The following is a 21,987-nucleotide window of genomic DNA, read 5'->3' as shown; positions in this document are numbered from 1 at the left end:
ACTTTTACATCTGCACAGTTTTCCACTTACTGCACTTATTTTATTCTATTACATGTTGACGGGTATATATATATATTTCATCTATATTTCATGTACATATTGCTATATTTTAATAGTATAATAGTATGAATACCTACTCCTGGTTCCCTCCTCTGTGCAGGCCGTTCTTCATCGAGGAGCTGGAGCAGAGCAGGGACTTCTACCACACTCAGAGCCGCCTGCTGCAGCTGCTCTTCGCCCTCTACCACCTGCTGGCTGCCAACTCTGAGCTGGTCTGCTACCTCATCATCGTGATGAACAATGGGGTCAGCGCCTCGGTCATCTCCCTGGTCCTCCCCATCATGGTGTTCCTGTGGGCCATGCTGTCTGTTCCCAGACCCACCAAGAGGTTCTGGATGACTGCCATAGTCTACACAGAGGTGAGGAGACACACTCCAGAAAGTAAAGTTCATTATTAGAACTCTTGAAGGGAAACTGGGGAATTCTGTTGATTTGTTTTACTACCTGAGTAAAAACAATCCCAAAGCATCAGTTACCCCGAGGTGCAAAATACAACTGTAATATTAAAAACACACTTTTGGAGTCACCCAAGATCCACCAATTGATATCAAATATCTCACGGTGGATTAGCTCCAATTGCTCAGCTCTACTGACATATGTATTGCCTTTTAGCCCTTTTTTTGGTTTAAGAGGGCACGTGCTTCTGAGTGAGTGAGTCATGTGCTGCAACAACAGCAGTGCCACCGTGTGGTTCCAAACTGCAGTGTCAGCAACACATGCTTTCTTATCAAAAACCCAGGTTCAAATCCTGCCCCTTCCTCTGTTTTGGTTTAATCGCCCACAACTCTAGTGTTTGTGCCTTGAGTCAAGACAGTGAGAGAGAAGGGAGAGAGAAGGGATGACATGCTGGCAGTGAACGCCTCATGTGGGCCTCCAATCCCTGAGCTATCTGGCAGCACAACTCTACTGTTTTCTTCTGTTTCGCTTGGATCGTTTCTAGAAGCAGCAGACGGCTGTTTTCAATCCAAAAGCTCTGTCAGATTCCACTTCACCTGCTTCACATTTAAAACATGATGAGTAATAGTTCAACATAGTGGAACAATAGAAGCGAAAGAGAGACAGATTATTTTCAGGAATCGGTGGAGTAAAAAAAAAAAGCTAAAGAGAGTATTGACATGATATTTATCAGTTGGACACAAACACTACTACAAATGAATTCTAACACTTCAACTTATCATTTAATATACTTTCAAATGCTCTGTTTACAGCTTTTTTTTCTGCATCCAACTGACCAAAAATACAAGTTAGGAGAGCTTAAAAATAGTCATTAATTTTAGCTGAATTGATAAGGTTTTAAGTGTTTGGTGTTTTAGGTTGTGTCTATATTTTGACAACACTCAAATAGATATGTGTGATTTATAAATAACACATTTTGCCGTATTGACAATGAAATAGGAAGTTAGACTTGAAGATACATGAAGATTTGTTTTCAGGACCGCCTGCTCTGACATGATAAAAGGCAGACCCAACCATACGCTTGATCTCCTTATCGCTCATTGATAGCATCACACAGTACAGTGTTTTAATATTACTGGTGATAAGTCAGTTACTGGGAGTGTTATGACAGCTGTGATGGGGTCACCATGGTTACTGATGCTCTGACGGGTGTTGCCATGCTGTTCTGTCTCCAGGTGATGGTGGTGGTGAAGTATCTGTTCCAGTTTGGATTCTTCCCTTGGAACAGTGTGTATGAGATGACTCTGAATGAAGACAAGCCGTTCTTCCCTCCCTGCATCCTGGGCCTGGAGAAGACCGACAACTACATCAAATACGATCTGCTGCAGCTGCTGGCGCTGTTCTTCCACCGCTCCCTGCTCATGGTCAGTCTGTACAGCGGTGTTCCAGCTGTGGCACCGGGGGAACCACATGGGCATAACTGGCCACTTGTACATGTTACAGTTAGGACAGTTTCCTCTTGCTGCTCAACCCTTAAGAACTGTGTGGCAGAATGCACTTCAGATACAGCTGATGGACACAGTTTACAATGGTGACAGAATTCATCAAAGCAGGCTTGTCATTTAATTTTATGTTTTTGTTTTATGTTTCCAGCTGTAGCTTATTTATCAATATCATGACTGAAGTGCGGATGTGATTTGAATTGGCCTACTCTGTTTAGCTTTAACCAATATCACCTGTGACATCGTGAGACAAAATATAAAGTATTTCTTTAAGCCCAATGTCACTATAAGGGGATATTAATGAAGACTTTAAATTATTATTTAAATGATATCATAAACTGATATCAGTAGCAAAATGGCTGGCTAAGGGATTCCTGCAGCTCGTTATTTTATTAGCAGCTTTAAGTGTCTTTTAGCACTGTGTAAAGGACATTTATTTGTATTACATTACATGTCACTTGTTGGACGCTTTTATCTAAAGTGACAATCTGAGTCTTAAGCATACTGTTCTTTTTATTTTCTCCTGAGAATCTACTCATTAGTTAATGATGAGGAACAGCAATGTTCTTGTAGGTAGATCTAATTAGCCCTAGTGTTTAGTTTAGTATAATATGTCAAATTGTGCTCAGACCGATGTTTCTAGTGTTCATCTGTCAAGATGCTTACTTTAGCTTTACATGAGAAAGGATTTGGTAGACCTGTCTCCAACAGAAGTGCTCAATATAATTCCTATGTGTGTAGCGGTATGGCCTGTGGGACCATGAAGGCCCCCTGGAGGAGCAGAGCCCCTCACCAGAGAGCTGTAAGGAAGAAGGAAAAACGAGAGAAGGAGATGAAGATGGAAGGAGGAAGGAGGGGAGAGCAGAAGAGGAGGGCGAGGAGGAGGCCCGAGTGAGCTCCACATCCACCCTGGAGAACCTGGAGATCACTGAGCTGGACCCAAGTGAGAAGGTTGGTGCCAATACATGATATTGGATGTTATTTTGTAATGTTGGTTTTAAAGGCATTAGAGTACTTTTCATATTATTATTTTTCAATACATATTTTCTCCCTTTAGGATTCTGTGGACCTTGTAGAGCCCAGCACCAGCTCTGCTGCCCCCGCACAGCCTCCTGCAGCTGAGGCAGCCCCCAGAGAGGAGCCTCCGTCTGGGCTGAACATTGAGAATCTTCCCAGCAGACCTAGGGAGGATAGGATGGAGGGAGACAGTGAGCAGGGGATAGAGGAAGTCCCAAAGAAAAGCAGCGGTCTCCGCTTCAGAAAGAAATCTAAACAACCCAAGAAACAGAGCAGCAAAGGTGAGTGGCTTGATCATGTGTGGACTGAGATGGTAGATCTGTGACTCGTCATGGTAACAAAGCTGCATTCCATGTCGGTGTACCACATTCAAGGATGTATATGTGTCGTAAATTATAATCCCACCATCATTCTGCATGTTTGATAAAAAGACATCCTCCCAAAGATAAAGTCCATTATGAGTCAACCTCAATGCTTGTTGGACCATCTAACAGGGCTGGAAACCTTCTTTTCAGTGTTGGTCCCAAATTGAAACAAACGCGGTTTGCTGTCAAAAATGTACATATCATATTTCCATAATGTACTAATCAATACTTAAATCAGGCAGTTATTGATGCACATCCGTGTTTCCCTTGCAAAAACAAAATCTATGGTGAAAATGATCCTGTCTGAACAACCTTTTTGGTGTTCTACAAGTCTCTACCAAGACATGCCATTGCACGGGTTGCTAAATGTGTGGCTGTGTTGTAAATGTACGTAAGCTAAGTTCAGCTGTTCCTGGAGCGAACACTGACGGCTAACATGCATGCTCTTATTGTTAGCTGCAATAATTTTTACAACTGATTCTAGAGATTGAAATAGAACACAGCTCAAAGTGTCAAAACTCAGACTACACTCAGCGCTTTCCAAGACACACCACTTTACAGCAGCACAAAAGCATGGAATCCGCATTCAATGTACTGTATGCTTTATAAAGAGAAGGAACTAACATTTTTACTTAAAGGTCACCTATCATGCTATTTGTAGGCAATAGCATAGGTCTCAGATATATACAAATATATAAAAAACATGTCTATGAAGTGTTTTGCTCCAAATACCAAACAGATCACCCGTTCTAGCCATGCCTCATACCCCTCTATTTCACTTCCTGTTTCAAAAGTGCTGATTTGGGGTATAAAGCTTTAAAACATAAAAAAACTGATAAAAAAAGGAAGGCGCTGAGCTCATGCGGGACCCGGCAGCTACTGTCTAAAGGCGCGAGGCGTGTGGTGCAGTGGGTTGTCCGTAGGTGTTGGGCTCAGGGGGTTACAGGTTCAAACCCCGCTGCAGTCAGCATGTCGTTGTGTCCCTGAGACACTTCACCCCAAATTGCTCCTGTGGGGATTGTCCACAGTATTGAGTATGTAAGTCGCTTTAGATAAAAGCGTCTAACAAGTGACATGTCATGTAAACTAAATACTGCGGTAATGAAATGCCATGTCATGGATTATCAAGGATTCTCTCTGAAACAGTCTGGAGCTCAAAGGCTTTCTCTCTTGCCGGTTATACCACAAGGTGAGTTCCTTTTTATTTCCTGCTTCTTCACACACATGTACTCTAGTACAGGTTAGCTCTGAGTGTTAGCGATGCTAATGTAAACACCGACCATATTACGTCCAAAACTGTCGGGCATTGTTTCTGATGGCAACTTTCTGATTGGACCGCGGGTCCACATTTCAGATATTACGTCATATCGGACGCAAATCTGGATCGGCTCCGTTGTTCCCCGTTTTTAGAGATTTGGGTACGGAGGAAAAGAGAGAGGGTTTTATTCTCTGACGCTGCGTGAGTTTCCCGACACACCGGGGACACATATATAAATACATCAAAAAGTGCATTTTGCATTATAGGTCCCCTTTAATGTGCAGGTTTCACTGCTGTTCCAAATAACAAAGATCATTCTGAAAGCTCATCAGTAAATGTGCCTGTTTCTGGGCTCCACTTTACTGGGTATTTAAATCTCTTTAAGTTACTGCTACTGTAGCACGTTGAACAGAGGCATCATGTTTCAAAATGTACATTTTTTATTGTTTTTGTTGGTTTGCTATTCTGTTTGAATGCCTCATTGGTTCTGGTTCTGTATGCTCCAGAGGAGGCCACGGCTGAGAGTGCAGATCCCTGTGAGGAACCAGTGAAGAAGAAGCAGAAAGGCAGGACGAGAGAGGAAGCCAGTCAGAAACTGCTGGCTGTGGGACACAAGATAAAACATGTCTGCATCTCTGGGTGAGCGGGATAGAGAATAAGATGTCACCATAACAGAAGCCATAAGTTAGTTCAGATTTAAACAAATATTTCCGTTGCAATCATAGGAAAAGTAAAGTACAAAGTGTAATGTATTTCGGGAACGTGATTACTGTTTCCAGCAGTGCAGTGTTTATTGATGGTGTCCCCCCTGCAGGATCCAGAGTGTGTACCGGCCGGCGCAGAGCTTCTTCGGGGGGATCCTCCATGCTGAGTACCGGACTGCCACAGATGTCTATGCATTCATGTTCCTGACTGATGTCATCGACTTCATCATCGTCATCTTCGGCTTTTGGGCCTTTGGGGTGAGAAATGGGTGGGCGTTTGGATGGAAGATGTCTTTATCTCTTTGAACAGAAGGCTATACTGCAGCCAGCCACTGGGGGGCGATGGAGATTTTTGGCTTCACTTTCAGGGGACTGACATTTCACTCCTGTTAACATAAAGTCTAAACATATACAAATGTGTTGCCTATATAGCACCTGTGCAGTTAAGTGGTGGGTGTGCTATCCTAGCTATTAAAACAAGTAGTAATTAGTCACTGATAAATAATTATATTACTTATTGATTCTCAAATGGGAGTACATTTTTCACAACCGCAGGCGTGTTTATTTAAATATCCCCGTCTCTTCATTTCTTGGCTCAGCTTTGAATTTAAACATTAGCAGACGCATGTTAAATGCAGTGACTTGCTCACATTTTCACAGTACTTCAAATGCAGCTTGTGGCATTTTATGAGGTTTGCACATTAATAGAAAATGCAGTTTGACTGACATACACACATATACAACCAGCTACTGAAACACCACATTAACACTTAAGATGTGTAATCCTTAACAACAATATGTTTGAAAAACATTGTTATACTTTAGAATTTAGTAGGTTAAAGAAATCATCAACTTCACTCACAATTGACCATGTCTTGTGTGCTTGAATCATGTGATTTTTCCACTTGATCAAACACCTAACCGCAGTTACTGGCTGTTTTGAAGTTATGAGATGAGTAATGTGACCTGATAAGAGGATATCAATTAATCTTACTAATATTCCATATCACATTCACCTAATCTTTTGACACATAGCACAGCTTGCCCAGCATTAACAAAACCAGCAAGTGCATGTGGAAACTACCTACATGTTTACTTGTAATCCATTTCATTGCAAAGCGAAAAGCAAAGCAAGTACATTAATTTTAAACTTATTTTGAAGTGAATATGCCTACATTTTTCTTGTTGCTGTAAGTTGGATTTTTTATGGCTAAAGGCATCTGCTAAATACAATGTAATGTATAGTAATGGGAAAAAGTTAATTGAATTCTCAGTCAATAGCTGCATCACATTTGTTAATATTCTAATTATATACAAATTACAAAAAATTAATCTAATTAATTAGAGGCTTTGTAATTAATTAATCGAAATTAATCGCATTTTTAATCAAATATACATATTTGACCTGAGAACAGTGAGAAGCAATGTTCACACTCCAAGTGGTCTACAGTCGAGTGCAATCCAGTGAGCTGGTTATTTTCTCAGACGTGGACTGACTTATCCTGGCCCTGAAACCAGTCGTCTGGTTGAGTGTGGGTTGGGTCAGGGTGTGGTTCCTTGCACTCGGAGTCGGGCTAACGTCCACGCTAGCTGCTACATGCTTTGCATTTAGGTGATACTTTAGGCTTGATGTGCTGCGGTGATATGCAAATTCTTATTTGCATAATTTGCACACAACCGTGCTCTTATCGACGCTTCCATCCGTCCGTTTTTTAAACCAAAATGTCCCATCCGCGGGGCCGACCAAAGCGGTCTCATCAGCTTGTTCGTTCATGTTTGACTATTGTTCACCGTGGTTTGTTGTTGTTTGAAGTCCCATGCGGAAGTCATGAACGTTAGTTGGTGCTCCAGTATAATCGGTACGCCTGAAACTCATCCAGTGAGAAACGTTCCGCTGTGCAAAAATAAGTGCAATTAAAGTGCGATTAAAATGCGTTAATTTTTGTGTCATTAATTAATCTTAATTAACGCGTTAAAGTCCCGGCCCTAATACAAATACTATGTAACATTCCATATTTGTATCAAAGAGTGTCTGTCTTCCCTTCAGAAACACAGTGCAGCGGCGGACATAGCCTCCACCCTGTCGGAGGACCAGGTCCCCGAGGCCTTCCTGGTGATGCTGCTCATCCAGTTCAGCACCATGATCATCGACAGAGCGCTGTACCTGCGCAAGGCTGTGTTAGGAAAACTCATCTTCCAGGTTCAGCTCATGTTTTCAGAGTATTAGCATTCATGCATTTATGTCTTTGTTTAATATTCTTCCTTTGAAGAAGTCAGGATGTGGGTTGTGGCACTCTATAATCACAAATGAGTGGATTTTCATTCCTGTATTTCAGCTGAAAGATTTGATTTGTAAATTCATGTCGTCCAATTACTTCCTAGATAGACAGTGACTTTTAAGGAGACCCAGAGAGTCCTGCAGAGTGACCTTGCTCTTCTTCATAAAAACATCACTGTATTATAATAGACATCTCAGTGTTTCACGTGTGTGTATCTGAGTTTCGATTATCTCCTCAGCCCTTTGAGTGATCGACTTCACACTTGGTGTTTGTTACTGAGCACCAGAGGCAGTGCAGAACTGTGTGTGAAGTTACTTGGACCAGCAGTTCTGTAAATAAATGATCTCCGCCTGGCCCTAATTAGTTTAAGCGCTTACTCTGACCTGTAAAAGTGTAATAGATTTGCATTGAAATCCACACAACAAGGCAGCCATGTCTGCTGACAGCCAGTATCAGATGTTTTATTTCATAGAGTAGCACACCTCCCCATGCCATTACACTACTGGTGGTGTGTGTGTGTGTGTGTGTGTGTGTGTGTGTGTGTGTGTGTGTGTGTGTGTGTGTGTGTGTGTGTGTGTGTGTGTGTGTGTGTGTGTGTGTGTGTGTGTGTGTGTGTGTGTGTGTGTGTGTGTGTGTGTGTGTGTGTGTGTGTGTGTGTGTGTGTGTGTGTGTGTGTGTGTGTGTGTGTGTGTGTGTGTGTGTGTGTGTGTGTGTGTGTGTGTGTGTGTGTGTGTGTGTGTGTGTGTGTGTGTGTGTGTGTGTGTGTGTGTGTGTGTGTTAACATGTTGTGGTACAGGTGCCTGGAGCAGCCAAAAAGGTGTGCCCCCCTTCAAATGAACATGTGTGTCCAGAAGATGTGTCCACCTGTCTAGTTCCTCAAAGCTTGGCACATACATTTGGGGATTTGTATTCCTTCCTAATACCCTTCCTTCCTTCCTTCCTTCCTTCCTTCAGGTGATCCTTGTGTTTGGGATCCACCTGTGGATGTTCTTCATCCTGCCTGCTGTCACTGAAAGGTGAAGTCAAATGATTCATGTATTTATTGTATTAATGGAGTTTTCATGGTATTCCTTGGTTATCACCAATATCAGAGAGTTCAAGTAGATTTAACACGCTCTGTTCTTCTTCATCTCTCGTCTCTTTTCAGGAAGTTCAATCAGAACTTTGTGGCCCAGCTCTGGTACTTTGTCAAGTGTATTTACTTCGGCCTGTCAGCCTATCAGATCCGCTGTGGATACCCCACTCGTATCTTAGGCAACTTCCTCACCAAGAAATACAACCACCTCAACCTGTTCCTCTTCCAAGGGTACGGATACAAAGCCAGTCCGACACACACTGACACAGATTAGGTTTCTAATGGAAAGGGAGGGAGGTATAAGGGGTCTAGAATCACCGTACAGTATGTTTACAGTTTGCTATGGATGTTGTGTTTGTAGGTTTCGTCTGGTTCCCTTCCTGGTGGAGCTGAGAGCAGTGATGGACTGGGTTTGGACTGACACCACTCTGTCTCTGTCCAACTGGATGTGTGTGGAGGACATTTATGCCAACATCTTCATCATCAAATGCAGCCGTGAGACAGAGAAGGTATGAAGTACATGAGAACAGTGATGTGTCCGGAATGCATCAATGAAACTAAATTAAAGGGCAACAGCTTCTTCCAAACTAAAGCAGTATGAAGTATATGTGCAGCACCATTTTTCATTGTTAAAAACCAAACTTAACATGGGTTTAAATGCGTTTTGCTTGTGTAGTGTAAAGAAACAATAATTATGTTGTTTATTAGGGAGAGACTGACTAGCTGCTGTAAACATAAAGGCTTGTTCACTTCAACTGAAGCTCCTATGACTGACACCATTAACATGGGTGTCCTGTTTTAATGTAATCAATTGGCAGACTCCAGACAAATTGAGCTTCAGCTTTCAACACTGATGTGGATTTGTACACCTAGCCAGAACAGCCATAAATGAGGAGCTCATTATCCTAGGAATAACCACCTTGTTTTATACTATGTCAGTAGTAGTAACCATACCGCTTTCGTCAAAAAAGTGACAGGTGGTGTGACAGGTCACACCTCTCCCTACTTATGCAAATGAGCTAAGTCCCGCCCCCCATTGCGAGATCCTTTGATGTGATTGGGTACAATCATGTTAATGAGCTAAGTCCCACCTCCCATTGTTCGAGATCCTTTGATGGGTGTTATCACAGGTAGGTGTGAAAAGCCCCCCTGTGTAGTGCCTTTTGTTGTCTAATTCTTTGATGTGTTGATTAAGGCAGACTCTTTGAAGTTATGTTGTCTGGCCCCTGCCCCTCAGAGTTGAATAATTAGCCTTTGATGTTTGCCCTTTGATGTGAGGTGTTATAACAGGCAGGTGATAGTGGGGGTGGAATTAGACTCAAACTAAATTAAAAAAGACAGTCATTTCCACTTTCCAAGTCACCTTTCAAAAAAGAAAAATGGCAAGAGACGCCTCGAATTGGGTTTAATCAGCCTGTGACAACTTACCGCCATCCGTCCGGAGCGCCAGTCAAAAAATGAATGCAGCAGCAGTGCGGGGTTCAGACTCCTACAGCCGAAAGATCTGTGCACAAACTTATCTCGTGCCCTCTTTCTGGTCATGTGAGCATTCATGAGTGTTGGAGGAGGGGCTCTGTAAGGAAGTCTGAAGGAAGTGGCAGATTTTCCCCCCGGTTATGTACTTTCAAATTCTAGCTCACTCGAGATGGTTTCTCCAAAATGACAGGTTTGCATCCATTAAAGTGTAACTAAAAGTATCTTAGTAACACAAGAAAAGAGAATAAAGCATTGATGTCAACAAAACTGGATTGCTCCAATGAAATAATAAATAAATAATTTCAAAAAGTGCTTTTAAAAAGAACAAATGTATTCAGATAAAGTATTTTATTTTCAGAAATGTTTTAAGGTTTTGCATACATAAAAAGTGTATCTTACAGTTCCTTTGTGAGAGAATTACACACAAATCTGCAGAGTGTCACTAAAACGTTTTACGCAGTAACTGACATTCTGTATGTGGGTTCACACCCGAGCTGCTGCAGGGGGTGATTATGCTTGGCTCTCGGGGGATGGTGGGTTAAGAGTCAGATTCTTAACGAAATCTTTACACATACATCTGCCGAGTGTCTGTAAAAAGTCTTTAAATAAAAAAACTTGCCTTTTTAGAGTCAGAATCCTAACGAAATCTCCTCAAACAGAGTACTTCATGGTAGTGGTCCGCTTTTATACACAAGAGTGTATCTTTTCAGTAACTTTCTCAGAGAATTTAAGCATAAATCTGTCAAATGTTCAAAACAGCCTTGTTTTCACTGAAATAGCCTCAAAATCACAAACTGACATTAAGAGTCAGATGCTCGACGAAATCTAATAAAACAAAGTACTTCATTATCTACTTTTTCAGCTTTTATACACAAAAGTGCAGGGAAGGTATGCTGATTTAGAACACTATCTGTGAGATGCAGTTAGTTTTAAAAAATAAAACAAGATCAAATGAAATAAAAACAGCCATTATTTTTCACTCTTTTGTAAAACGGACAGTTTCAAGAAAGATGACACCGTGTTTATGCAGACATGCAAAATATCTGAAGCCCTATAAAAAAATGTTACAAGTATATTGTGTTGAAAATATCTCAAAAAGTCGTAATATTGTATAATGTGATACCTGAGGATATTCTCTTTTTTAATTGTAACGACTGTGAACTAATGTGTAATTACTTTTTACTAACTATAAGAAAAGTCTCTCTGAAGAGGGGAAATAATAAAACAATTAAAAAAATCTAATCTTTGTCTTTTTTATAATTACTTTACACCACTATAAGGAAACCCAATATTAAGTTTTGTGTGAGGTTGTACTAGGGATAATATTATAATGTTGCTGTACCCATAAAGAATGTGTTTCTGCTCCATTTCACTCCATGAAGCCTCCAGCTTGTACAAGGCTCCGCCTCCACTCAACATAACATGTCCCGCCCTCCTCACCAGAACATTTAAAAGTAAGGGGATGGAAATAGATGAAAATAAATACGCTCAAACTAAATAACAGGCCAGTCATTTCCACTCACCAAGTCACTTTTCAAAAAAGAAAAATGGTCAAGAGAAGCATAGATATGGGTTTAATCTGCGAGACGCCTGTGACAATGTACCGCCACCAGTTAGGAGCGCCAATTAAGAAACGAATGCAGTATCTGGGCCGGGTTCAGACACCTCTCCAGAATATGAAACAATTCCGATTTCACTGTGTCCCTAAACCGAGACTTCTTGACCCGAGGAGTAGCATCAGCAGCAGTAGTACTGCAAGATTCGGGTTTCCCAAATGGTGGTGTTGATGGTGGACTCTGTTCCTGGCTGCAACTCGCGGGGGGAGTCTTGGCTTTTCTCTGCTCCATGGCTAGTTTACAACGGTCGTCTTAGCGAGGTCCTTCGTTTTAGATGATTTGCTGAGTGGAGGGTGTGGCTTATTGCGTTGAATGGGGGGAGTCAATTATAGAATTGAGAGTTTTTAGAAAAAAGTTCTTTAAGCGTTGTAGCTTTTTCATCTCATCTCCAGCAATAGGTCATCATTTAAGAACAAGTAATAGTTTTGTCAAGATTCTACAGAAAAAAGTCAAAAAAGTATAGTATGTCAGAAATATGGAAAAGTCATTGTGTACAAAGAGTATGTTGAAAATCAAAAAAGAAAAAGAAAACTCAATTCAATACAAATTAATGAATATTTTACCCTGTTGTAAAGTTTTGCACCCCTTAAAGAAAAACCCCTTCCTTACCAAGTACTTCATATTATACTCTTTGTTAAGTGTTGCGTACATCAAGGTGTATCTTAAAGTAGCTTGGTAACAGAAAATAACTAAAATATGTAAGTTTATCAGAAAAGAAAAAACCTTGTTTATCTGAACAAGTGTTGCATACACCAAAGTGTGTCTAAAAGTATCTTAGTAACACAAGAAAAAAGAGAAGAAAGCGTTGATGTTAACAAAAACTGGATTGTTCCACTGAAATAATAAATAAATAATTTCAAAAAGTGCTCTTAAAAAGAACAAATGTATTCAGATAAAGTATTTTGTTAGACTATTAAGTCCACGATGGTTACATTTAGCCCCTAACCCATTTGTATGATATGTTTGTTTTCTTAATAAAGCCAGAATCACCTGAATTAATTTTGTCTCCATACCTTTTATTTCTTACATTTTGTAACAATCTTAAAACATTTGTAGAGAACAAACACTGTGGTTAAAATGAGTGTCTTTATGACGTCTCTCACACAGTTGGTATTTTTCACAAAATGCATTGTTAAACACATCATCTTGATACAGAGATAACACATTTTCGTAAGACAACCCCGACACTCTTTTTACATAGGTAGAATACACAATGTTTTTCTTTGAGGGGTCCTTAGTTTAAAATGATCTGGTGAGGAGGGTGTGACTTGTTATGTTGAGTGGGAGGCGGAGTCCTCTGTAAAGGTGAGATTCTTTTTCACCAGTATAATGTCCATCGATGTCTGACTCTGTTTAAAAAGTTCTTTAAGCTTTGTAGTTTTTTCATCAATCATTTTCAGCCAAGCAGTCAGAGGCACCCGCACAGATGTCTGAAAAACTCCGCATGTAGAGTTAAAATACTCCAAAACAAAATCATCAGAGGAGTCCTTCCCCAGCGTTTCCAAATGGCTTGCACGGTAATACCATCGCCCCGATGGTCCGCTTTTAGTTTCCCAGACGGTGCTTGTCAGGACTCTTCTCACTTCTGGCAGCGGGGAAATAACTCTTTCTTCCTCCACATTGAGGGGCGGCGGTAAAATCTCTTCTTTGATCTCGCATGCTGTCTGTGTTTCTTTGCTTTTCTTTGCAAATGTCTTGTACACCGCTGGTTCCACTATGGTTTCTTGATGCACTACAGTGGTTGCGTGGAGATCTCTGGAAGACACCAGAGTTAACACAGCCCAATCTGTTGAGGTCAGTGTCGCTTTAACACTGCGGGGTCCATACGTTTCTCCATTCTTCAGATTGTAGAAATGCAGTTCATTCGCCATATAGTTGAATACATAACCCCAAACATCGCCATTTTTCAGAGTCCATTCTTCATGAAGTTCTTCGGCTGGAGGTGTCTGAACCCGGCCCAGATACTGCATTCGTTTCTTAATTGGCGCTCCTAACTGGTGGCGGTACATTGTCACAGGCGTCTCGCAGATTAAACCCATATCTATGCTTCTCTTGACCATTTTTCTTTTTTTAAAAGTGACTTGGTGAGTGGAAATGACTGGCCTGTTATTTAGTTTGAGCGTATTTATTTTCATCTATTTCCATCCCCTTACTTTTAAATGTTCTGGTGAGTCTGGTGAGGAGGGCGGGACATGTTATGTTGAGTGGAGGCGGAGCCTTGTACAAGCTGGAGGCTTCATGGAGTGAAATGGAGCAGAAACACATTCTTTATGGGTACAGCAACATTATAATATTATCCCTAGTACAACCTCACACAAAACTTAATATTGGGTTTCCTTATAGTGGTGTAAAGTAATTATAAAAAAGACAAAGATTATATTTTTTTAATTGTTTTATTATTTCCCCTCTTCAGAGAGACTTTTCTTATAGTTAGTAAAAAGTAATTACACATTAGTTCACAGTCGTTACAATTAAAAAAGAGAATATCCTCAGGTATCACATTATACAATATTACGACTTTTTGAGATATTTTCAACACAATATACTTGTAACATTTTTTTATAGGGCTTCAGATATTTTGCATGTCTGCATAAACACGGTGTCATCTTTCTTGAAACTGTCCGTTTTACAAAAGAGTGAAAAATAATGGCTGTTTTTATTTCATTTGATCTTGTTTTATTTTTTAAAACTAACTGCATCTCACAGATAGTGTTCTAAATCAGCATACCTTCCCTGCACTTTTGTGTATAAAAGCTGAAAAAGTAGATAATTAGGTACTTTTTTAGGTAGATTTCGTCGAGCATCTGACTCTTAATGTCAGTTTGTGATTTTGAGGCTATTTCAGTGAAAACAAGGCTGTTTTGAACATTTGACAGATTTATGCTTAAATTCTCTGAGAAAGTTACTGAAAAGATACACTCTTGTGTATAAAAGCGGACCACTACCATGAAGTACTCTGTTTGAGGAGATTTCGTTAGGATTCTGACTCTAAAAAGGCAAGTTTTTTGATTTAAAGACTTTTTACAGACACTCGGCAGATGTATGTGTAAAGATTTCGTTAAGAATCTGACTCTTAACCCACCATCCCCCGAGAGCCAAGCATAATCACCCCCTGCAGCAGCTAGGGTGTGAACCCACATACAGAATGTCAGTCACTGCGTAAAACGTTTTAGTGACACTCTGCAGATTTGTGTGTAATTCTCTCACAAAGGAACTGTAAGATACACTTTTTATGTATGCAAAACCTTAAAACATTTCTGAAAATAAAATACTTTATCTGAATACATTTGTTCTTTTTAAAAGCACTTTTTGAAATTATTTATTTATTATTTCATTGGAGCAATCCAGTTTTGTTGACATCAATGCTTTATTCTCTTTTCTTGTGTTACTAAGATACTTTTACTTTAATGGATGCAAACCTGTCATTTTGGAGAAACCATCTCGAGTGAGCTAGAATTTGAAAGTACACAACCGGGGGGAAAATCTGCCACTTCCTTCAGACTTCCTTACAGAGCCCCTCCTCCAACACACATGAACGCTCACATGACCAGAAAGAGGGCACGAGACAAGTTTGTGCACAGATCTTTCGGCTGTAGACGTCTGAACCCCGCACTGCTGCTGCATTCGTTTCTTGACTGGCGCTCCGGACGGATGGCGGTAAGTTGTCACAGGCTGATTAAACCCAATTCGAGGCGTCTCTTGCCATTTTTCTTTTTTTAATGGTGACTTGGAAAGTGGAAATGACTGTCTTTTTTAATTTAGTTTGAGTGTATTTCTATCTTCATCTAATTCCACCCCCACTATCTGCTGGCATCATAGCCATAAGGAAGGGGTGGAGAAAAGGGGGGAGGCTGTGAGGGGGCGGGTAGACAGTCTCACGCATAACTTCAAAGAGACACCTGGATTAACATCAAAGGTTTATAACACACCAGTGTGAAATCACACCTGCCTGTTATAACACCTCACATCAAAGGGCAAACATCAAAGGCTAATTATTCAACTCTGAGGGGCAGGGGCCAGACAACATAACTTCAAAGAGTCTGCCTTAATCAACACATCAAAGAATTAGACAACAAAAGGCACTACACAGGGGGGCTTTTCACACCTACCTGTTATAACACACATCAAAGGACTAGACTACAAAGGGGTGTGAGGGGACAGGGGCCTGTGATAACACCCACCAAAGGATCTCGAACAATGGGAGGCGGGACTTAGCTCATTAACATGATTGTACCCAATCACATCAAAGGATCTCGCAATGGGGGGCGGGACTTAGCTCATTTGCATAAGTAGGGAGAGGTGTGACCTGTCACACCACCTGTCACTTTTTGACGAAAGCGGTATGGTTACTACTACTTATGTCGCACTTTACTGTCTGTGATCAATGGTTGATATGACCCTTTCCCCACATCACGTTCTCTTTGAAGCTGAAGGCAGGGCACTTATCTGATACCATTACAATATGTTCTGCCCTCAGAAATACCCACAGCCCAAAGGACAGAAGAAGAAGAAGATGGTGAAATATGGCATGGGTGGACTCATCATCTTCTTCCTGATCTGCATCATCTGGTTTCCTCTACTCTTCATCTCATTGGTCAGATCAGTGGTGGGTGTGGTCAACCACCCCATCGATGTCACAGTGACCGTCAAGCTGGGAGGATACGAGGTAATGGACTTTTATAGTAGTGTCTTTTACCGTCTCTTAAAGCAGAACAAAATATTCTTTTAAAGCTGCTACGGCAGAGCAGCTGCATCTACATGTTGTATTTGATCAAATAGTCTGCAGTGTTCAATTAATTGGCAGCATAAAGGGATTATTTTTGATAGGAAATTGGCGTTTAAATTAGACAGTTATTTAATTTTGTAAGTATGTTTTAGGCTGTACTTGTTTTGATGAAAAGGCACAATTGCCAGGAAGGTGGGACATCTGATAGATCCTGGACCATCATTAGAATACTCATAATAGTAAGGTAACAGTGTGCAAAGATTCACAAATAGAAATCAATCCAGTTGCTAGGACTCTTTTGAGTCTACATACAGACACATAGAATAAAGGTACATGTGTAAAATGCAAAGGACACAGCGTGAAATTATATAAATTTGCATAATCCACCATTTCCTCTGTGTATGTCTAGTCCCTGTTCACCATGAGTGTGCAGCAGCAGTCCATCCAGCCCTTCACAGAGGCTGAATATGACCAGATGACCCAGACATTTGGAGACAATGCGGTGCGTACTGATTTCAGTTAATTGAAATGCATGTCTGTATGCACTCTTATTGTCTGTTTTTCCTGATGTTTGAGCATTTATGTAAATAAAAAATCATCTGATCAGTTTCTTATAATTCTGCCAGCTAGGTGTAAGTGTATGTATACAGGAAATTACTATAACAAGTTGTTATATCACTCAACATGTGCAAAATGTGAGTTGCAGTTTTGTTCAACTCCACAATATATTTTAAATAGACTCTAGGGAAAACAATTCAATACCACAAGGTTAGATAATGTAAATGACTTATGAATGTTTCATCTGTAATACCAAGAATTACTGTTTTACTCATCAGTTTAAATAGCACTAAATTTCATTTCAAACCTTTATTTATACAGATAAAATCCCACTGAGATCATTGATCTCTTTTTCAAGGGAGACCTGTTCAAGTAGTTCCACATGAAACATAAAAGCATAAACAGAACAACAAAAGGACATCATCCAGCATCATTTACATAATGCTAGCCTTTGCTGTGAAGAAGTAATCAAATAAAGACAGAAATGTCCCTGCTGATTGTTCAAAGTAAGATGGCAAGAAAGGAAAGTCGAGGCACTGGGGTAACACCAGGGTGGCTGCTTGGTCCCCTTCACTTTCTTTCATATGCACAACCTCCCTTTGGTCCCTTTATCTGCTCACATGGTTTATTTTACTGCTGCAATGCTGAGGATAGCAAACTCTATCTCTCTTTCCATACTGCCTCTGAATGTCCCTCAATTAGCCTCACTGATATACTGTAACTCCCTTTGGAAAAAAGCATCTGCCATGGATAATGTCATCTTTTTGCTGCACGATCTGATCCTCAGAAAGAGTAGTTTGAATCACATTTCTTCACCTGCTCAGTTGTAACATCATTGATGACTCTGACATGGTATACTGTATGTTAACAAACGTGTGTGTGTGTGTGTGTGTGTGTGTGTGTTACTTGAGTAGCCACCTGTCTGTATACCTGTTTTTAATTAATCATTTTGTGTGTATGTACATTTAGGTGGCCATGCAGTTCATCACGCTCTACAGTTATGAGGATATCGTGACGGCCATGATTGAAGGTAGTTCAGGATCTGTGTGGAGGATCAGCCCCCCCAGCAGACAGGAAGTCATTAAAGAACTACTTGGAAGTCCAGTGGACCTAACACTACGTCTCGCCTGGACTTTCCAGAGGTAAAGCCTTTGCTCTCTAATAACATACCCCACTCTCTAGGAGTATCTTAGTATTTCTTCTTGTCTCTAAAGGCTGATTTTATTCACCCCTCTTTCTCTCTGCATGTCTCTGGTTCTGACAGGGACCTGGGTAAAGGAGGGACAGTGGAACACACGTTTTACAAACACTCTATAGCCCTGGAGCCTGGGAACCCAGTCAGAGCAGAGCTGGCCTCACTGCTGGTTGGAAACCGCACTGAGCCTGTGTAGGTTGACTCTGACAGGATGCTCATGGTTTGTAGTTCATATTACAGTAGTTATATCTTACACATGCTGTGTTCTCTTTCCCAGGCATGTTCCTCATATGTTCCCTAACTACATCCGGGCCCCCAATGGAGCTGAGGCCAAACCAGTCTCTCAACTTTTCAAAGGTCAGAGGTTATTATACATTATATTACAGTACAGTACAGTACATTTTAGTATACAATACGATTATACTTTAATGGTCAGATCAAGTCTGAAATTTGACTTGCATCACAGCAGCTCCATGTGTAACATCAACATAGACAAATATCAAGACACAATAAGAAGAAGACATACTTTATTCATCCCTTACAGGGACATTTCTTTCCCCACTCTGTTGTGTTTACACACATTACACACACAGAGGATATACATGCACACACACAACCACATGCAGATAGGAGAGGTAGCAGAGCAGAGAGGCTGCCAGGTACCCAGCGCCAAGGGAGCAGTTTCGAGGTTAGGTGCCTTGCTCAAGGGCACCTCGGCAGTGGCCTTGGAGGTGAACTGGCATATCGCCAGCTACCAGCTCACTCCTTTTTTTTTTTGTCCGATCGGGACGTGAACCGGCGACCCTTCGGTTCCAAGACCAAGTCCATACAGACCTAGCCACTGCCGCCTCTGACTGAGCCACTGCCGCCTCTGACTGAGCCACTGCCGCCTCTGACTGAGCCTCTGACTGGGCCACTGCCGCCTCTGACTGAGCCTCTGCCGCCTCTGACTGAGCCACTGCCGCCTCTGACTGGGCCACTGCCGCCTCTGACTGAGCCACTGCCGCCTCTGACTGGGCCACTGCCGCCTCTGACTGAGCCACTGCCGCCTCTGACTGAGCCACTGCCGCCTCTGACTGAGCCACTGCCGCCTCAAAATACATACATTTTTCAATACATGAAAAACAAACAACAAACATTTAACATAACAGCACAATCACGAGAAGTATAGTACAGTACAGTGAACTACATAACAGTGGTGTACAGTACATTGTGTGTTTATACAAATGTCTTTAACTGATGTGTTGTCTTGTAGGTAATGAAGATGGTTACCTGAACATCACACTGTCCCTGAAGAGTGACAGGTCACTTAATGGGAACCAGGAATGGTGGGACATTGCCATTGCAGACTGTGCCCCCTCCCCATGTGGAGTTCTACCCATGGTCATATTCAATGACAAAGTCAGCCCCCCCAGCCTGGGTTTCCTGGCTGGATATGGGTAAGAGAACCCACAATCACAAATATATACATGGGTTTGATAAAAACCTTTTTGGTATCTCTCATTGTGTTGAATGTTTGTGTTTGCATGTGTTGTAAATGGAGAAACAATCTGTAATCTGACAATAAAGTATAACCATCTTCATTTGTGAGCAATTATTTCTTGGATGTAAATGTCCTTCTTTCTTCCCTCTCCCTCCAGGATCATGGGTCTGTACTTGTCCGTGGTTTTAGTCATTGGGAAGTTTGTGCGAGGCTTCTTCAGCGAGATCTCACACTCCATCATGTTTGAGGAGCTGCCCTGTGTGGATCGCATCCTGAAGCTCTGCACAGACATCTTCCTGGTCAGTGTGTGAACATTTACATTCTGTACACACATGTATTGTATTGTATTTTTCAAATTCTAAGAAACAGATCTTTAACTACCGTAATCTAGTTGTTGCCATGCTGCTGTAAGTGCACTGGAAAATCATGTCTTTGTAATCATCTTCCACCATCTCATGTTTGTGTGATTCAGGTGCGTGAGACTGGAGAGCTGGAGCTAGAAGAGGAACTTTACTCCAAACTGATCTTCCTTTATCGATCTCCAGAGACTATGATCAAATGGACCAGGGACATGTACAGTCGAGAGCAGGACAGATACTGACTGAATGATCATGTTTGGTTGTAAAAGAACACATATCTGAAGCTCATTGCAAAGACGTCCAGAGGACAACACAAGCAGGGCTTCTAGAGAACACTCGGTACCAGAGTGGACTTTGCCTTACAGCCACGGAGACACATGAAAGGAGATTTACACTAATCAACATCTTCTGCTGGACATCTGTTGCATCTTCTCTGCTGCCTGAGCATTTTCATCAAACCACCTCACACTACAGACTTTTGAGAGTAATGTCCCTCTGTGGGTGAGATGGACAGCAGCTGGATGTCGGACCTGCAGGATTGGGACATACCGCCCCTGAAAGGCAAACTTAGCAGTCAAACTCGGCTGTGTTAAAGGGCAAAGGTCAAACAAGAGAGAAGTCAGACCTCTGTGTATTGGAGCCATGCCGGTTGAGTGACTGTGTGCTTGCAACTAATTGTAGGTCGCACCATCTGAAGTTACTGTATGAGTATGCCAAAGAAAATGTTCTGTGCTGTCAATCAAACTCACAAATGTCTTTAAGATCATGAATTATTGTAAAGTGTTGTGTTTCCAGCAGCCAAGTTACTTTTAACATCATGAACCGAGGTTTGACCAAACATGTCCGCCTTAAAGTGCCTTTTCATGTTTCAAGAAGTAGCCATATTCTGAGTTTGGACTATTTATAAGCAGCTCTTTCAGTTCCCGGCCACCATAGGCCAAACAATGGAACATATGTGGCATGAACACTTAACTTCCAAGCTAGAAAATGTCTGTCGCACAGACCTGGTGGTGTGACACCTTTTGAAGAAATGTATCTTCGTAGCCTTGAGAGCTCAATGCATTGTAAATAAAACATATGCAAATAGACAAAACACAAGCAAATAAAAATAAAAAATGACTATATTGATAGCTGCATAAAGAGAAATGAAAACTGTTTCCAGGGGACACTTACAAGTGATGCACAATGCTGGGAAATATATTTGCCCTCATGGTTTTTGTCTTATGAAGTTATTGAACTCCGGTTAAAAAACGAGTTAAGATGTAGTTCGACTGTTTTGGCTTATTCTTAATCATGTGATTCAGTTGTCGTTGCAATTGTCATTCAATTCATCTGACAAAATTCACACATTTACCTGAAACAGGCTGACATTATATTAGCTGTCTACAGTTATTTTCAGAATTGTCACAATTCAAGGATGAAAATATATTGCAAATGGTTAATTAATGGTGTAAACTTACTCATTGTACACATCACTTATTTATTAGAAGGGATAAATCCAGATTGGACTTGCAGAATAAAGTTTGTTATTGTATTTTGCGAGTCATTTGAATTCTTACCTGTCATAGTAGTGTGGGACAGGTGTGAGCTTTCCACTAAATGGACAGCCCCACCTTCTTCAAGGAGGTTCTGAGGAGAAAACAGCCATCAGAAAACACACTGGAGTGGATATTCAATTTTCGTTTTAAAATTGAGAAACCAAAATTGAAATACAAGGCGTTTTTCTTTATCATGGTCGAAAAGGGATTTACTACATTTAAAAAAACGTGATGATTTTCATTTTCTACTTCTCAAAACAAAAAATAAAATCACTAGCAAACAGAAACAAAAAACTACCGTTTTTCATATTCTGCTACCGGAAGTTACCTTACAAAATAAGAGCGCAGATGAGGACTGTCAATCCGTGTATCTACGGTCC

General features: G+C 41.0%; 1 protein-coding gene across 1 annotated transcript in view; it reads left to right on the top strand.

Annotated features, from left to right (window-relative positions):
• Positions 1-21,603, top strand: part of piezo1 (piezo type mechanosensitive ion channel component 1 (Er blood group)) — a 116,516-nt gene extending 94,913 nt beyond the window's left edge. The window contains exons 37-54 of the mRNA XM_034100629.1: positions 161-419; positions 1,692-1,880; positions 2,700-2,909; positions 3,016-3,256; positions 5,105-5,237; positions 5,413-5,560; positions 7,350-7,502; positions 8,536-8,597; positions 8,729-8,887; positions 9,018-9,165; positions 16,226-16,414; positions 16,884-16,976; positions 18,002-18,174; positions 18,297-18,419; positions 18,505-18,584; positions 19,483-19,666; positions 19,868-20,009; positions 20,183-21,603. Coding sequence (XP_033956520.1) covers positions 161-419; positions 1,692-1,880; positions 2,700-2,909; positions 3,016-3,256; positions 5,105-5,237; positions 5,413-5,560; positions 7,350-7,502; positions 8,536-8,597; positions 8,729-8,887; positions 9,018-9,165; positions 16,226-16,414; positions 16,884-16,976; positions 18,002-18,174; positions 18,297-18,419; positions 18,505-18,584; positions 19,483-19,666; positions 19,868-20,009; positions 20,183-20,311 — 2,815 coding nt within the window. The 3' untranslated portion in view covers positions 20,312-21,603. The remainder of the gene's footprint in view (positions 1-160; positions 420-1,691; positions 1,881-2,699; positions 2,910-3,015; positions 3,257-5,104; positions 5,238-5,412; positions 5,561-7,349; positions 7,503-8,535; positions 8,598-8,728; positions 8,888-9,017; positions 9,166-16,225; positions 16,415-16,883; positions 16,977-18,001; positions 18,175-18,296; positions 18,420-18,504; positions 18,585-19,482; positions 19,667-19,867; positions 20,010-20,182) is intronic.
• The last annotated feature ends 384 nt before the right edge of the window (positions 21,604-21,987 follow it).

This window comes from Pseudochaenichthys georgianus, chromosome 15 (assembly GCF_902827115.2).
Source record: "Pseudochaenichthys georgianus chromosome 15, fPseGeo1.2, whole genome shotgun sequence".
NCBI lineage: Eukaryota > Metazoa > Chordata > Actinopteri > Perciformes > Channichthyidae > Pseudochaenichthys > Pseudochaenichthys georgianus.
This window is presented reverse-complemented; position numbering and strand designations above follow the sequence as displayed.